The sequence below is a fragment of the Macaca nemestrina genome, chromosome 5, assembly GCF_043159975.1.
Source record: "Macaca nemestrina isolate mMacNem1 chromosome 5, mMacNem.hap1, whole genome shotgun sequence".
Classification (NCBI taxonomy): Eukaryota; Metazoa; Chordata; class Mammalia; order Primates; family Cercopithecidae; genus Macaca; species Macaca nemestrina.
In genome coordinates, this window is record NC_092129.1 from 15,274,029 (window position 1) to 15,290,286 (window position 16,258).

The window sequence follows — 16,258 nt, forward strand, 5'->3', positions numbered from 1 at the left end:
AAACATATCATGATCTAAAATCTGTAATATCCTTACCTTGTTAATTTAAAATTCCAATTTGTTTTTCTTCACTTATTTCCTACTCTTCATCTGTGGCTAGTGTTCAAATCTTGACTGCTGCTAGCTAACTGACACACAGGACATAGAAGTTTCTCTATACTAACTTCATTAGCACCAAAAATAAATTAATTTGTATTTGCCTTAAGAAAAACTGCACCTCTTATAGATGAAAACACAAAGTCTATACTTGGGGGTAAAAAGGATGGAGGAGTAGAGGGGTTTTGTAGTGCTCTGGAAGACAGATTAACTTCTGTTACCTGCTGGTTTGGCTGAATTTCTGATCCGGCCAATTGGTCTGTGAAGGTCTTACCTGTTCTCAGCTTTAGTTTTCATCGTAAAACTGACAAATGGTCGTTCCTAAAATACTTGTTTTCATTCATACCTCTCTACAGCTTTGCCTGTTTCAAAATGTGGAAGCTTTCTCTTGAGCAGTCTTTAGGTGGCATCACTGAAAAAGTTAAATACTTCAGTAGCAAGTGCTTCCCTTGCTTTCAAACACCACGCCACCTCCTCAGCCTGGAGCAAAGGACACAGAAAAGACGGGACACATACTCTAATGTTGGCAAAGGGTCCTCCTGAAAATAGGGATCCTGCAGAGCTTGCTCCGAGGTAATTCTCTTGGTTGGATCCATGGTCAGGAGTTTCTGAAGCTAGAGTGACACACAGGAAATGCAGAGCACATGAAAAGGTTGTTTACAAGTCAACGCCTTGCCTTTTGTATTCCTGTGTAACAGGATTAATATAAAATACATTTTGTATAGCTCACTGCAGATTAAGCATACTACATACTTTTATGTGAAACTGGCAGAAATCATCAGCATTAAAGCCCTTTTAAAGTTCATTTTCTGCTGATAAATCATTTAAAGTGAAGGCTGAAAGACAAGGGTGACATCTCAACAAAAAATATTTAATTTTGCCCCAGCATCCAACAATTTCTTTTGTTTCTAAAGAGGAGGAACAGCTGAGTGAACAGAAGGCGAGAGTTGTGCTGAGAATCAGATTTCAGTCTGGGAGAGAAGCACCTACCAAGAGGAACACTTTGCTGTCGGGCTTGACCTTGTGTTTCTCCATGTACTTTATGAGGCTACTGTTGGCATACCTGCAAGGACACACACAGTCACACGTCACTGGGAACGCTCATCCAATTGATATTTTTTAATGACAAGCTCCAAGATTGGCTTTCCTATAAGGTATGTGTTTAAGACATTGTTTTTTCTGATTAAGAAGGAACACATTACCAAATATTAGCAAATGTGTGAAGAAATAGGAAATGTCACACATAACATGAGAGTTTACACTGTTACAATCCCTTCGGAAAACAGTTATGCATTAACCATTAGTGTTGAAAATGTGTATAGCCTATGACCCATCAACTCCATTTCTAGGCACAAACCTGAGTCAAAGGATGCTTTTGCACATGTGTATCAGGATACATGGATAAAAATGTTCTTAGCAGCCTTTTAGTAATGGTCATATATATATATATATATATAGACAACCCAAATGTCCATCAACTGAAAAATGGGTACGTTTTTATATATACACAGAATGGAATGTTATACAACAGTAAAAACGAATATGCGAGGTTAAGTGAGGAGAAAAAGCAAGTTGCTGAAGAAAATACATAATATGTTACCATTTATAAAAAGTTGAAAGACAATAAATTGAACAATATTTTTAGAGTTACATAAACATGTGGACTAGAACTATAATAAAAACTGTGGGATGATAAACTCAAACGCAGAACACTCAGAGTCTATCCTCTGGGAGGGAGGTGGATAGGGAGATGGGGCACACAGAGTACTTTAGTAATCTTAGTGATGTTCTAATTCTTAGGTTCAGAGGTGAGCAAAGGGGTATTCATTTTATTATTCTAAATATACTATATGTTTTTTCATTATATATTCTTTCCTACATATGAAATATTTCAAATTAAAAAGGTCTAAAAATAGTTAATATATGTTCATGATAAAAAGAATTACAGAATATAGAAAGTATAAGGAAGAAAATTAAAATCACAATCAAGCCACTCCGTGGCCAAAAAACCACTGACAAAATTTTTATAATGTCCCTTTGGCGTTGTGTGTGTGTGTGGCATATACATACATGGTATAAACACAGGAATTTTTGCTTTCTTTTTATAAAATTGGAATCCTACTATAAAAATTGTCTTAGCTTTTTATTTAATATTGTTCCATAAACATTTTCCCTTGTCAAATACTCTTCAAACTTATTGAGTGGCTGCCTATCTCCTACTGGTACGGGTATTACTCGTTTCATAATAACTGTGGCATACAAGTCGTTGTAGCTAAATCTGATACGCATGGCAGGGAGCCGACACTGCCTAGCGGATGAGACTCAGAGACCCCTCCTAGACCCTGATTCAGTCATTCACCAATTGTGTGATCTTGGGCAAGTTAGTTAACCTCTGTGAAAGCCTTAGGTTCCGAATCTGAAAAGTGGAAACTGTAATTATACCTACCCTATAGATTTGCTAGGAAGATCTTAGGAAAAAATGTCGGTAAAGGGTTTAGCACCACCCTGGTATATAAGAAGTACTCATCTATTTGTGGCAGCTCTGATTACTTCCACAGGATAAATTCCAGGAATTATCAGGTCAAAGGGCATGCACATTTTAAAGTCTTTTTTAGGTGCTCTAGAATCTCACTACACAAATGTAGCCTTTACCAGCAACCTGGGCATCACCTGAGAGCCTGCATTAGAAATGAAGGTTCTTAGTCCTCACCCCTGATTCTGACTTAGAATCTACATTTTTAACAAGGTCTCCAGGTGGTTTGTAGGTACACTGAAATTTGAGAAGTACTCATTCTCTCCAGTAGCATATGAGTAATAATTTTTAAAAAATAAAAATAGAGATAGGGTCTAACTATGTTGCCCAGGCTAGTTTCAAACTCCTGGGCTCGAGATCTTCCCGATTCAGCCTCCCAAAGTGTGGGGAGTAAAGGCATGAGTGAGCCACTGTGCCTGGCCGGAATGTCCATTTTACTGTACCCTTGCCAACAAGGTACCATACAATGTTAAATGAAAATAACTAGTTTGGTTTTGGGTGTTTAAAGAATTTATAGAACATTCAGGTTGGGATTCCATAAGGCAATTAGATAAATGATTTTGAAACTTGGAAAAGTGAACGGAGTAAGATACATATTGGGAGTTATCCACATAATGGATGGTAAATTGTGGCCATCAAAATCATGACTTCTGACTGGGAAAGTATCCAGAGTGAGAAGAGGGCCCAGGATAGAACCTTGATATTAGCACTGTCCTTGAGAGATGGATACAGGCAAAGGACCTCACCAAGGATTGTGAGAAAAAGGGGTCAGAAATGATCAATGCCATTCTCTATTTCTCTTAATGATGTCTGCTTTTGTTCCTATAAGCCATCCTGTCCTAAAATTTTCCTGGTAAGTTGCCAATAGAGAAGCTCTTCCACAATTTTCGGTAGGTGTGCATATTTATAACAAACACCTCACATGCCATCACCCTTAATCTCATTTCTGCTCAAAGTAAATGCCTTCATCAGTTTGTTTTACTCATATTCCAAGCCACATGTTCTTCCTTCTGCCAGCCTTCCAGGTTTCCTAGTCCAGCATATCAGTTACCAGTCATTACTCAGAAAAAATAAAACCACAGCTGTGGCCTTGAACGGAGACCTTTATTCATGCTAAAACATAACAGACATAAACTACCCATTGACCCTTACATTCTTAAAAGTCTTTAATACTGCAGCCTAAACCTGAACTATATACGTTAATGGTATCTGGAATACCTTTTGTAAATCACAGGCATAATTAGTATGCTAAAATCTCAGTTTCTAGTTTAAATAACAATCTACATATGTTTTTTAAAAAGATTAACTATTCTCATTGAAATTACTACCTATAATTAATGTGCACTATGGTTTGAATGTTTATGTCCCCTCCAAAATTCATGTTGTTGAAACTTAATTCCCAATGCAACAGTGTTAGAAGATAAGGCCTTCCAGAATCGAGGGCTTTGCTTTCAGGAGTGGGACTAATGCCTTGTAAAAGAGGCATCACACAGCATCTGCCCCTTTTTGCCCTTCTATCTATGTGAGGACACAGCAACAAGGCACCACCTTGGAAGCAGAAAACAACCTTCGCGGGACTCCAAACATGCCAGTGCCTTGACCTTGGATTGTCCAGCCTCAAGGCCTGGGAGAAAACAAATTCCTGTTGTTTATAAATTACCCAGTCTAAGGTATTTTTTTACAGCAGCACAAAAAGACTAGGACTGTGTGGAATTACTTACGTTGTTCTTCTAAAGTCTTTTTGAAGTGTGGGATATTCTGGCATCTTTCTAATATCTTCCCAGTCTTTATCTTACAAAAAAATTAAATATTGTTATAGAAAATAATGTGTTAATTTAAAATCTCCTAATTATGTCAGTTTATAAATATACATTAAATTTTGCTTTTGAGAAGAAATGATTTTGAAATATGACTCAAAATACGACTTTAAAAAGGAAAATAAATTACCTGCAGGAAACCCCATGACACTAAATATCCGATCCAGTTGATCATGATGAAATGGATTGCTTGTTTTTATATCTTCCTGACGACAGTGAAAAATAGGTTCTGAAGTCAACAATTCAGCAAATATACAACCTATTGCCCATATATCTAGGAAAGAAGAAACATAAGTTTTTGTATATATTTCCTTGGTTATAATTCCCAGATATAATCCCAGCCTACTTATAAAAATACTTTTCAGTAAATCAATATACAAAGTACAATAAGTGCATTAAGAAAACATTATTGTACTTTGTATTTTAACATATGTGTGGGTATGTGTGTGTATATATATGTATGTATACATATGTGTGTATGTGTGTGTGTGTATATATATATGAGACATGAAATAACTATATCATCATGTAACAGATTGAAAGCCAAATAATAAAAAGACATTTACTTGTAAATTTTCTGATGACAATAAACAGGGTAAGTCAATTTAGCAAAAAACAAATTCTTTAGATTTAGGCAAAGGTCTTTCTAACCACTTTTTTTGTTGTTGTTTTTGGGGTCTCGGTCACCCAGGCTGGAGTACAGTGCTGTAATCATGGCTCCCTGAAGCCTTAAACTCCTGGGCTCAAGCAATCCTCCTGCCTCAGCCTCCAGAGTAGTTGAGACTGTGGGTGTGTGCCACTGTACTTGGCTAAGTTTTTAGTTGTTTTATAGAGACAAGGTCTCACCATATCTAACCACTGTGAATAATTTAATCATTAAAGTATTCAATTGATAATCTAATGCCAGGCATAGTACTCAGATCTGATATACTGAAATAATATCATCATCAGACATAGTGATGTAATTCTTTTAAAGCCATCCAATGTATAATGATAGAGCAGAATTTACAAGTTTTGAGTCTAGACAGACAGTATAGACCATATAAAAGAACTGGGGAGGATGGGCGCGGTGGCTCATGCCTGTAATCCCAGCACTTTGGGAGGCCGAGGTGAGTGGATCACTTGAGGTCAGGAGTTCGAGACCATCCTGACCAACATGGCGAAACCCTATCTCTATTAAAAATACAAAAACTTAGCCAGGTGTGGTGGCATGCGCCTGTAGTCCCAGTACTCAGGAGGTAGATGCAGAAGAATCACTTGAATCCAGGAGGCAGAGGTTGCAGTGAGCTCAGATTGCACCACTACACTCCACCCTGGGCAACAGAGCAAGCAAGCCTCTGTCTCAAAAAATAAAATAAAATAAAAAGAATTGGGGAAAAAACTTTTGTCTCAAAGACTACTAGCTTCAGCTTTTTCAACAAATTGCTCTAGAAGCTCATAAATAATACTATATATAGTACTGCATGACATAGATCTTACTTAAACATATTCACTTATATGCTACCCCACATCCACCCCACCCCTCAGGATAAAGTTAGGCATCTTTAGAAGTTTTATTAACTATCTAAAATCACCAGTCATAGATTATTCTATTAAAATTTACACACTGAAAGACTGCAGCTTATATTCTGAGACTACAATATTATATTCACAATGCTTTGACAGATGTATAAGTGAATTAACTTTTGTGAGACTTGCCCACTTAAATGCCATTTAGTAAATATTTTTTAAAAAGAAGACAGTCTGTGTGTGGTGGCTCACGCCTGTAATCCCAGCACTTTGGGAGGCTGAGGCAGGCAGATAACCTGAGGTCAGGAGTTCTGACCAACATGGTAAAACCTTGCCTCTCCTAAAAACACAAAATTAGCTGAGCGTGGTGGCCCATGCCTGTAATCCCAGCTACTTGGAAGGCTGAGGCAGGAGAATTGTTTGAACCTGGGAGGTGGAAGTTGTAGTGAGCGGAGATCACGCCACTGCACTCCAGCCTGGGCAACAAGAGAGAAACTCCATCTCAAATAAATAAATAAATAAATAAATAAATAAATAAATAAATAAAATAAAAGATAAAAATTCAAAAACTATGGTATAGGTCGGGCATGGTGGCTCACACCTGTAATCCCAGCACTTTGGGAGGCCAAGGTGGGTGGATCGCTTGAGGCCAGGAGTTCGAGGCCATCCTGGCCAACATGATGAAACCCCATCTCTACTAAAAATACAAAAATTAGCCAGGTGTGGTGATGTACGCCTGTAGTCTCAGCTACTTGGGAGGTTGAAGCAAGAGAATCCCTTGAACCCAGGGGGCGGAGGTTGCAGCGACTCAAGATCACACCACTGCACTCCAGCCTGGGCGACAGAGCAAAACACCATCTCGGAAAAAACAAAAAACTATGGTACAGGGATAAAAAAGTACTGTGTTTAGTAGCCTATTAAATATGGGAATCACATTCTGCGATGAGCTAAACAAGGAAAAAGGTTAATTACACTATTCCTTCCTCATCCAAGTTTTTGCCTTCCAGTTTCAGTTACCTGCAGTCAACCACTGCAGTTCGAAAATACTAAATGGAAAATTCCAGAAATAAACAATTTATAAGTTTTAAATTGTGTACCATTCTGAGCAGTGTGATGAAATTTCATGCTATTCTCTCCATCTTCCCGGGATGTGAATCATCCCTCTGTTCATCCACACTGTATACTCACTACCTGCTGGTTAGTCACTTAGTGGTCGTCTGGGTTATCAGATCAAAGAAACACTATATACAGGGTTTGGTGCTATCTGCAGTTTCAGGCATCCCCTCGGGGGGGTCTTGGAACATATTCCCACCTGATAAGTGAGGACTACTGTATATCCATTAGCTAGAAGACATATCAGAATGCTCTCTCCTGAAACGAATTGCCAAATGGAAAAATCCATACAGTAATGCCTTACTTATTTGACCACATTCAGGTACAGTTTCCTTCCACATAATTTAGCCTTTTGGATAATGGAAACATATTCCTTCAACAACCATTTTTTAATTACACCATTGCCTGCCACCATAAGAGGCTATAAAACACAATGTAATCCTCACTACAGAGTAGAAGAATAATACTGCTCAGTGTCCATTTCTGAATTCTTTTCTCTCTCTCAAGTCATATTGGTTGTCACTCTTCCCCCTGATATGGCTGCCTCTGATGGTCCCATCTCTCTTCCTCATTACCGCCTCTACTATGCAGTCTACCAGGACTACTACTGCATATGCCTGGTCACGCCAATTCCTGGTTTGTCCTCCATCCAAAGGACAAGAGCCAGGGTCTTGAGTTCCCAGTGAACTGCTAAGATAAGAAACCTCAGATAGCAGGTGGCAATAAATTCAAAGGGTTTCTGCCTCCTATTAGCCTGCAATGTCAAAAGGCCATCTGGCTCCTGCACCATCTGTAGCTACTTTTCAGGTTTCTTTCCTCTATCAATGACTTGTTCTCCTGACACACACATACACACACCCACCCCAACACTGCTGCCACCATCACTGCCACTCCCCTCCCCCACTAAATGTCACTCCATAAACCTCCACTGATATCAAATAATCAAACTCTCTTTTTTCTATGCCCTGAATCAAAGTACTCATTTCTTTTTTCGACAGAGACTTGCCCTGTCACCCAGGCAGGTGGGCAGTGGTGCGCTATCGGCTCACTGCAACCTCTGCCTCCTGGATTCAAGCAGTTCTCTCACCTCAGCCTCCTGAGTACTGGGATTACAGGTGTGTGCCACCACGCCCGGCTAATTTTTGTATTTTTGGTAGAGACAGGAATTCACCACATTGGCCAGGCTGGTCTTGAACTCCTGACCTCAAGTGATCCATCTGCCTTGGTCTCCCAAAGTGCTGGGATTACAGGTGTGAGGCACCTTGCCCGTCCCTAAGTACTCATTTCTAACATGGACCATGTATGGAGAAGAGTATGAAAAAGTGAGTAAGTATGTACCTATAAATGTCTGCTATTAACATATTTGAAGCCCTAAGATATCTGATTTGGGCATTATTCTTTCTTTCTGTCTTAACTTTCTCCTACCTTCTATCCAGAATGGGTAATTAGGAACTGACTAAAATTAGAAATTAGTGATTATGTTTTTATCTTTAAGTGGTAAATTTCATTTACTGAGCAAGTAAGTTACAAGCCAGTTAAAATTCAATTTCATTTTTCCTTACCCTGAGGAATAAGAAGTATAATTGGTTTTCAATTCATATCCAATACATTTATTTTTAAAAAGCATCTATTTTCATTTCAACAAGAGAAAAGTAAATCAGAAAATATTCATAAAACTGTGCTTCTCAGAGTGTGGGCTCTCAAAGTATATGGGTCACGCACAACAGAATCACCTACCTAAGGGCATGGACCTGCTGTGTTAGATTCTCTGAGAGTGGGACAGACATTGGTGGAGAGTCATTTAGCTTAACAGAAGGTTTTGACTGAATGTGCCTTTTCCTAATGGAAATCTCCCTTCTAGATATAGACTGTCCTGGTGTTTGGATTAAGCCTAAGGCATATGGATTTCTGCGGAGACTGCATCCTCTTCTCCCTTCCTCGTGCCCTGGGTTATCTGTCATTAACCTGTTCTAAGGCATCACCTGTTACTTTCAACTAACACTCTTTCCTTCCCTGGCTTACTTTCAGTCTCTTCCTATCCTCTGGTTCCTTCTGAGGTTGTTTAAGGGATTTGACTGTTTTCAACAGTGGGTAAGGAGAGACCTAAATGACAGAAAAAACAAACTTACAATTCTAAAAGTCTCAGAAATACAGCTCCATAGTAAAAATCACTGGTTAGAATGTACACAGGCAGGCTCTGGTGTTAGCTCCTCACTCTCAGGGCCATGCCATCCCTTCCATTGCTGTCCGTAGTTCTTTCCTCACCTTTTGCAGACAGCTGCCATTGCCCACTGATGACACCTGGCCTTGGTAGCCTCTGCTCTGCTGCCTTACCAGAGGCCCAGCTGCACAGGTAGGGGTCTGATGTCACTCTCACATTCCTCTACTGTCAAACACATACCAGTCTACTCAGAGGATTTTTCACTAATTTAACAAAACTATTCAGCAGCATTTATCAGTAATTTACAATGTCCCAGCACTGTACTAGAGTCTCTGTCTCTGGACAAAATCTAAATGTGCTCTGGTGTCTGAGTTTTGCAGAAATCAGACGTCTTGATAAATGAGGACTTACTATATTTTAATTTTTGTTTTCTTTCTTTAACCCATGAGTAGGCTAATTATCGGTCTAATCTTTCCAAATGTGAGAATTTCCTTTGCAGCTCTTTGGATGTCACCAGGTTTTTCATAAGCTTGTTTAGCAGAGAAAGGATTGTGCTTGTCTATTTTTAATAACTTTATACTTGCAGTGCCTTTATTAAATAGAATTCAACAAAAGCAGCTAAAGGTAGCCAAAACTGACATGCAACTAATGCCAGTAAACAGAAAATTCAATAAGGAAAATTTAAAGAAATATACTTAGGAAATTTGGATACCTTGTAGAACTAGCCCTTCTAACAGCTACAGTGTACTCTGCCCTACTCTCTTCTTTTTCTTCCTTTAAAGAAATCTCTAGGTTTGAGGAGGGTCAGCTCCTAATGACTCCCTCCATTTGCAGCTGGGCCGTCTGAGGATACTGCAGTCACCAGGTAGCAAATCTCTGAAGCCACTGTTCTGAGGCAGACTTTAAATCCTAAAGAGAGTGTGTTTACAACAGATTTTCTTACTCAGTTTTTTTTTGACTTGATGAGATGGCAAGATGCTGAGCACAGCTAATCTACCCAGACTCTATTTCCTACCTTAATGGAGAAACTGCCATTCTCATAACCGTAATGGCAAGACAGAAAGATTAGTTATATTGCTTCTTGCTTAAACGATGTGACTAACTTTTCCCCAAATAGAAGGCGTTCTTTCCAATACTGCACTACTCCTGTTTTTGTTTTTCATTTTGTGAAGAAAACAAATCTAAACTTCTCTCCAGTTCTTCTGATCAACAGCTACTAAGTACAAAATAAAATGTGCATGTTATTGTTTCCATAGCAACTCAACAGGATCAGATACTGACACCTCTATTCTCTGAAAGAAAATGCTTTCTTCTTTTAAAATAACCATATTCTCCTATACAGTTAAGAATACAAATCTACCAGAAATCTAGGAATACAGAAGACAATAGGACTTTTACAAAAATGTATAAAATGGTTTTTATCAAGTAGCTTTATTATTATACCATTTTATATTTATGATCGTTAGATGCCAAGATAGTAAATCATTTTAGACCAACTTACCAATGGCCTTTGTATAATGCCTTGCACCAAGCAAAAGTTCTGGAGCCCGATACCAAAATGTCACAACTACTGGATCCAAATCTGCTAGTGGCTTTAGAGGAGAATTGAATAATCTGGCAAAACCCATGTCAGCTAAAAAAATAAAATAAATTAACATAAAATTCAGTTTGATCGTTTCTCGCCCTTTTGGCTAAGATCAAGTGTAAAATTCAGTTTGACATGCATTATTAGAACCATGCAAGGTTGACAACAATAGCTGCTGACCTTATAAAGCAATCCTTTTCCTCCCTTTTTAACCAGAGGTCTACACCAGGTGCCAGAAAGGAATTATTTCATTTACCTTTATTATCTACCATCAGAAGTAGATACTATTATTGTGCCGGTTTTACTGATGAAGAAATTGAAGCTTAAAGATATTCTGGGCTGGCGTGGTGGCTTACGCCTATAATCCCAGCACTTTGGGAGGCCGAGGTGGGCGGATCACCTGAGGTCAGGAGTTAGAGACCGCCTGCACAACATGGTGAAACACCATCTCTACTAAAAATACAAAAATTAGCTGGGCATGGTGGTGCACGACTGTAATCCCAGCTACTTGGGAGGCTGAGGCAGGAGAACTGCTTGAACCCAGGAGGTGGAGGTTGCAGTGAGCCAAGATCACACCACTGTACTCCAGCCTGGGTGACAGAGTGAGACTCCATCCCCTGCCCCCCAAAAAAGATAATCTGATTTGCCTAAGGTCACACAGCTAGTAAGTGCAGAGGCAGTATTAGAATCCAGGTCTGACTTCAGATTCCTGGCATTCACAGACAGTTATAAAAAGGTTCTTAAGTGTTTTTGAAATATAAAACAATTCAAAAGTCTCCCTGATTGATGATGACTTCTGTATGCTTATACATCTAAAAACTGACTGTGGCCAGGCGTGGTGGCTCACGCCTGTAATTCCACCACTTTGGGAGGCTAAGGCAGGAGGATCATGAGGTCAAGAAATCAAGACCATCTGGCCAACATGGTGAAACCCCATCTCTACTAAAAATACAAAAATTAGCTGGGTGTGGTGGCATGCACCTGTAGTCCCAGCTACTCAGGAGGCTGAGGCAGGAAAATCACGTGAACCCAGGAGGCAGAGGTTGCAGTGAGCTGAGACTGCACCACTGCACTTCAGCCTGGGTGACAGAGCAAGACTGTCTCAAAACAAACAAGAGACAGAGCAAGACTCTGTCTCGAAACAAACAAACAAACAAAACCTGACTATGTCTTAGTTCAGTGTGTGCTGCAGTCAGATCCAACAAACTCACAAGAGCTGATATATACACATCTTTTTCCAATTCTGCATTCAATGACAGCATACTGGTGATTTGGAATTGGCTATGGTAGAAGTATCTACAACATGGAAAACAGCAAATGCTACAAATTGGGACATTTTTTGCTCCAGAGAGCCAGTTGCTGAATGGTAATCAGCACATCACATGCATGTTTTCAAGAACATACACAGAACACATAAAAGATAATTTGTTGTAATTCAGCATTTAACAAAGCTCTAAACCAAAGCTAATCAGTTGAAATATTAGGGGTATGTAAAAGTAGTAAAAAAAAATTACTACTGCAATAAGATCCTGGAAACTAATTTTCTTAAGATATCATAAATAATAAATACCTTTTATCTACAAAGTCCTTTGCAGTTTACAAATGGCTTTCATATACATCATATTTCACCTCACTGAATCCTCATAAGAATACTGGTTTAATCAGTATTTTGCTCCCTATTTCAGAGATGAAGAATCTAAGGCCCAAAGCAGTTAAATGACTTGTCTATGGTCACAGGGATAGTAAATAAAGATGCCGGTACTCAAACAAAAACCATGTTATAATTTAGGAGTTACCTTCTTAACTACTAAATCTGACATCCAACAAATTATACACACGATAATTGCAAGTCACAAAGGCAAAGTCACAAGAATAAGCCTCTGTAATTTGAATACATAATATATATATAACCAATTTTGATAGTATAAGGGGTCCCAGTGTACTATAAAATGCATAAATGCACATAAAATTTTCAACCACAGAGTGTCATTTAATCTAAAACTAATGTGCTATGGTATAACATACATTAAAATTGTAATTTACATTTACATAGCAGAATAGGCAAAAAATCTTTTTAATTTATAGAAAGTTTGGGGTTTCGTTTTGTTGTTTCTGTTTTGAGATGGGGTTTCACTCTGTTGCCCAGGCTGGAGTGCTGTGGCACCATCTCAGCTCACTACAACCTCTACCTCCTAGGTTCAAGTGATTCTCCTGCCTCGGCCTCTCCAGTAGCTGGGATTACAGGCACGTGCCACCACGCCTGGCTAATTTTTGTATTTTAGCAGAGATGGGGTTTCACCAGGTTGGCCAGGCTGGTCATGAACTCTTGACCTCAAGTGATCTGCCTGCCTCAGCCTCCCAAAGGACTGGGATTACAGGCATGAGCCACTGAGCCCAGCCTGTAGTGATTCTGTTTCTTTGGATTTTGAATAATTTGTAAGACTGTTTTGAGAATGCTTTGGAGTATCGAGCTCTTAAAAACTAAAGCTATCCAAAGGAAGCCTGTGCTGATGCCTACTCTTTTTAAACTACATTTCCCTATACCAAACAAAAATATTCAAGTTCATTCTACCAATATTACACCTATTATTCTACAATATTATACAATATTCAAGGCACTGTTTTATATATTTAATAAATGCTAATTGTTGTTGATGACACAAAGTAATATGATGGAATGCTGTTTCATCCATTGAAAAACATTTTAAAGTGAAGTTAGCTAAAGCCAATATTTCTCCCGTTATTCTCTACCTCCTAAGTTTTACCTAAGCCTCATATATTCACTCACAGATGAAATCAAGGCCAGAAGGAAAAAATAGATACTTTTAAAAATAATTCCCATGTATTTTATGAACTTTAAAAGAGTTTCAAACTACTTTTCAAATAATTACTAATTTAGACAAAAGGTAATTAGCCTAAAGATTACTATAACAGTTGACTTTCTAAAATTACACATGGATGAAATTGTTCCAGTTCACGGATAAGGGTAGTAAAATTCTGGTGTGGGTGCTAATTAGTATCAAATGATGAAAAGCAGCAACCAACAAGGTCTACCACTAAGGAACTTACATGAAGGTCAGATGACAAAATATACATAGTAGAAGCAAAAAAGTGATAAGTACTGTGAGAATAAAGGAAGTTGTTACCGGTTTCTACTAGATGCTAAGCTCCCTGGGGGAAGGTGTATTTCTCCTTTATTATGTTATCTGGAACAATGTACAATAAACATTTGTAAAAGCAGACTAAATTGAAAGTGGGACTTGGGCTGGATCCTGAAGGATGAATTATTTTGAACAGCAAAAGAGGAAGGCAATAAGCATTTTAGGTAAGGCCTGGGAAGTTTTTAGGTTGCTGAGAATGGGAAGGCTCAGATATAGCAAAGGGCAAAATGTGTTTTCCATGCAACTATCCTTTTCTTACCCACTCCCTTGCCCCACCACCGCCCCCTGGATATGGAGTCTTGCTCTGTTGTCCAGGCTGGAGTGCAGTGGTGCTATCTCGGCCCACTGCAACCTCCGCCTCCTGCGTTCAAGCGATTCTCCTGCCTCAGCCTCCCAAGTAGTTGGGATTACAGGCACACACCACCATGCCCAGCTAATTTTTGTATTTTCAGTAGAGACGGGGTTTCACCATGTTGGCCAGATGGTCTCGATCTCTTTATCTCGTGATATGCCCACCTTGGCCTCTCAAAGTGCTGGGATTACAGGCATGAGCCACCATGCCCAGCCCAACTATCCTTTTATTTTAAGCCAAAAAAGAACACTGTATCAAACCATTAGGCATAGGCATCAGTATTACTAATGTTTAAAAAAAAATAGTGGCTACTAAAACAAAATTTAAAATCCATTTAATAAACTATCTTGATTGTCCACTAGATCTTTATCATTAAATTATTTCTTATTTTTAACCCTGGTTTTATCCCTAATCTTGGTAGAATTACAATCTTAAAACTCTTAATAGTGAGGTAACTAAGTGGCCCGGCCAGAGTACAGAATTTTATGTTAAGGAGTACTAAGAGAAGAAATTAGATTTGGGTGACTGGGAGAAAGGTGACGAATGGAACAAACAAGGGGAAGACAAGATGATGATGATGAATTTGGTTTGGGACAATGGAGGGTAAGTTACCAGCAAGATATTCAAATAGAAATAAAGACTTCAGCTAGGGTGAGAGATTAGACTCTGGCATCAAGATCTTAGAATTATTTTCATAAATCCATGATCCTGAGGCCACAACTTATCAATTTCCTAAAGAAGTAATTTTCGAGGGAGGCCATGTCCTAAGCCAGTGCCTGGAAACAATAGGTTAGTAGGAGTAAGAGGCAAGAATGAATAAAATGCAAAGTCACAGCAAAAGTGGGAGGCAGAAAAACTGAATTATGGTATGTCATATAGACCAAGGGAGAAGACACCCTCAAAGCCAGACTGTCAGAAGAACAAATGGTTTACTGCAGTAAAGGAGAAAGGTGATTAATACAGGCCACTTGATTTGGTAAGGCAGAGGTCACAGGTGTCCTTTTAGAGAGGACTTTTGATAGAGGGATAGAATTAGAGGCCAAATTATAACAAATTAGAGTAAGTAGAACATCATGTGTTCTAAAAGTAGAAGAACAAAAAGGGAAATGAATAGAACAAGTGCTAAAGAAAACAAGATAGATACAAGATTTATTTTAAATTGGGAAGAGGACGATGAATGTTTAAAGGTGAAAAAGAGGAACTTGAGAAGGGGAAAATGGCAGTACTATGAGGAGTTTAATTAAGGTAGGAAGACATTTAGAAGCTACGAAGGGCACTAGTAGATAGGACTTAGGAAGGGAAAGTCTCTCTTTCATAGAGGCTTTCTCAAGGGCAGGGCTGTACAGCCAAAGAGTAGAGGTCAGTGAGGTCACACCAGACAGCTCTGATATCACTACGCAGGGATGTTTGTAGGGAAAGAGCCTCAGGACTTGGAATTCAAGTTCTAGCTTTGACAGGCTGAGGAAGCTACAACCTCTCTAAATATTGTCTTCCTTATCTTCAGAGGGTGGTTGTGTAAAATAAATGAGGTAACATATGAAAGTACCTATTGCAATGTATAGTAAACTGTTCATTTTATTGTCTCTCACAGAAGAGACCATCCTTTACCTCCCTTTCACCTGTATCTCGCAAAAAATAGGAACTCAATAAATGCCCCTAAGAAAAGGTGTGCAAGAGTAAAATAAAAATAGAGACAAGTGAGAAAGTATGGTGGAAGTGGAGGAGGGAAGAGAAAGAAAGCTACCAGCTACTTAATTAACATCAAACTTTTGAATGAATCTGATAATCTCAGCAAATTTAGGATAGAGGTGTTTAAAGAAAAGGGTTGGTTTAGAACAGCTTCTTTAGCAACTGGGCTAGGGAGTTAACTGAAGAAGTAGAAAACCAAACAGCAGGGCAGGCTTGAAATAGGGCAGCATGAATTTGTAGCG

The 16,258-nt window shown here is 38.8% G+C and overlaps 1 protein-coding gene across 20 annotated transcripts in view; it reads right to left on the reverse strand.

Annotated features, from left to right (window-relative positions):
- The window catches only part of LOC105492072 (cyclin dependent kinase 19), a 216,702-nt gene that overhangs the window by 17,405 nt on the left and 183,039 nt on the right, over nt 1–16,258 (reverse strand). For 18 of the 20 annotated variants that reach the window (XM_071096304.1, XM_071096314.1, XM_071096310.1 and 15 more), the window contains 5 exons: nt 10,731–10,862; nt 4,577–4,720; nt 4,351–4,420; nt 1,087–1,159; nt 613–710 (listed from right to left, as the gene is read on the reverse strand). In XM_071096304.1, the coding sequence (XP_070952405.1) occupies nt 613–710; nt 1,087–1,159; nt 4,351–4,420; nt 4,577–4,720; nt 10,731–10,862 (517 nt within the window). The remainder of the gene's footprint in view (nt 1–612; nt 711–1,086; nt 1,160–4,350; nt 4,421–4,576; nt 4,721–10,730; nt 10,863–16,258) is intronic. The other 2 variants (XM_011758946.3, XM_071096305.1) reach the window with 1 other exon arrangement.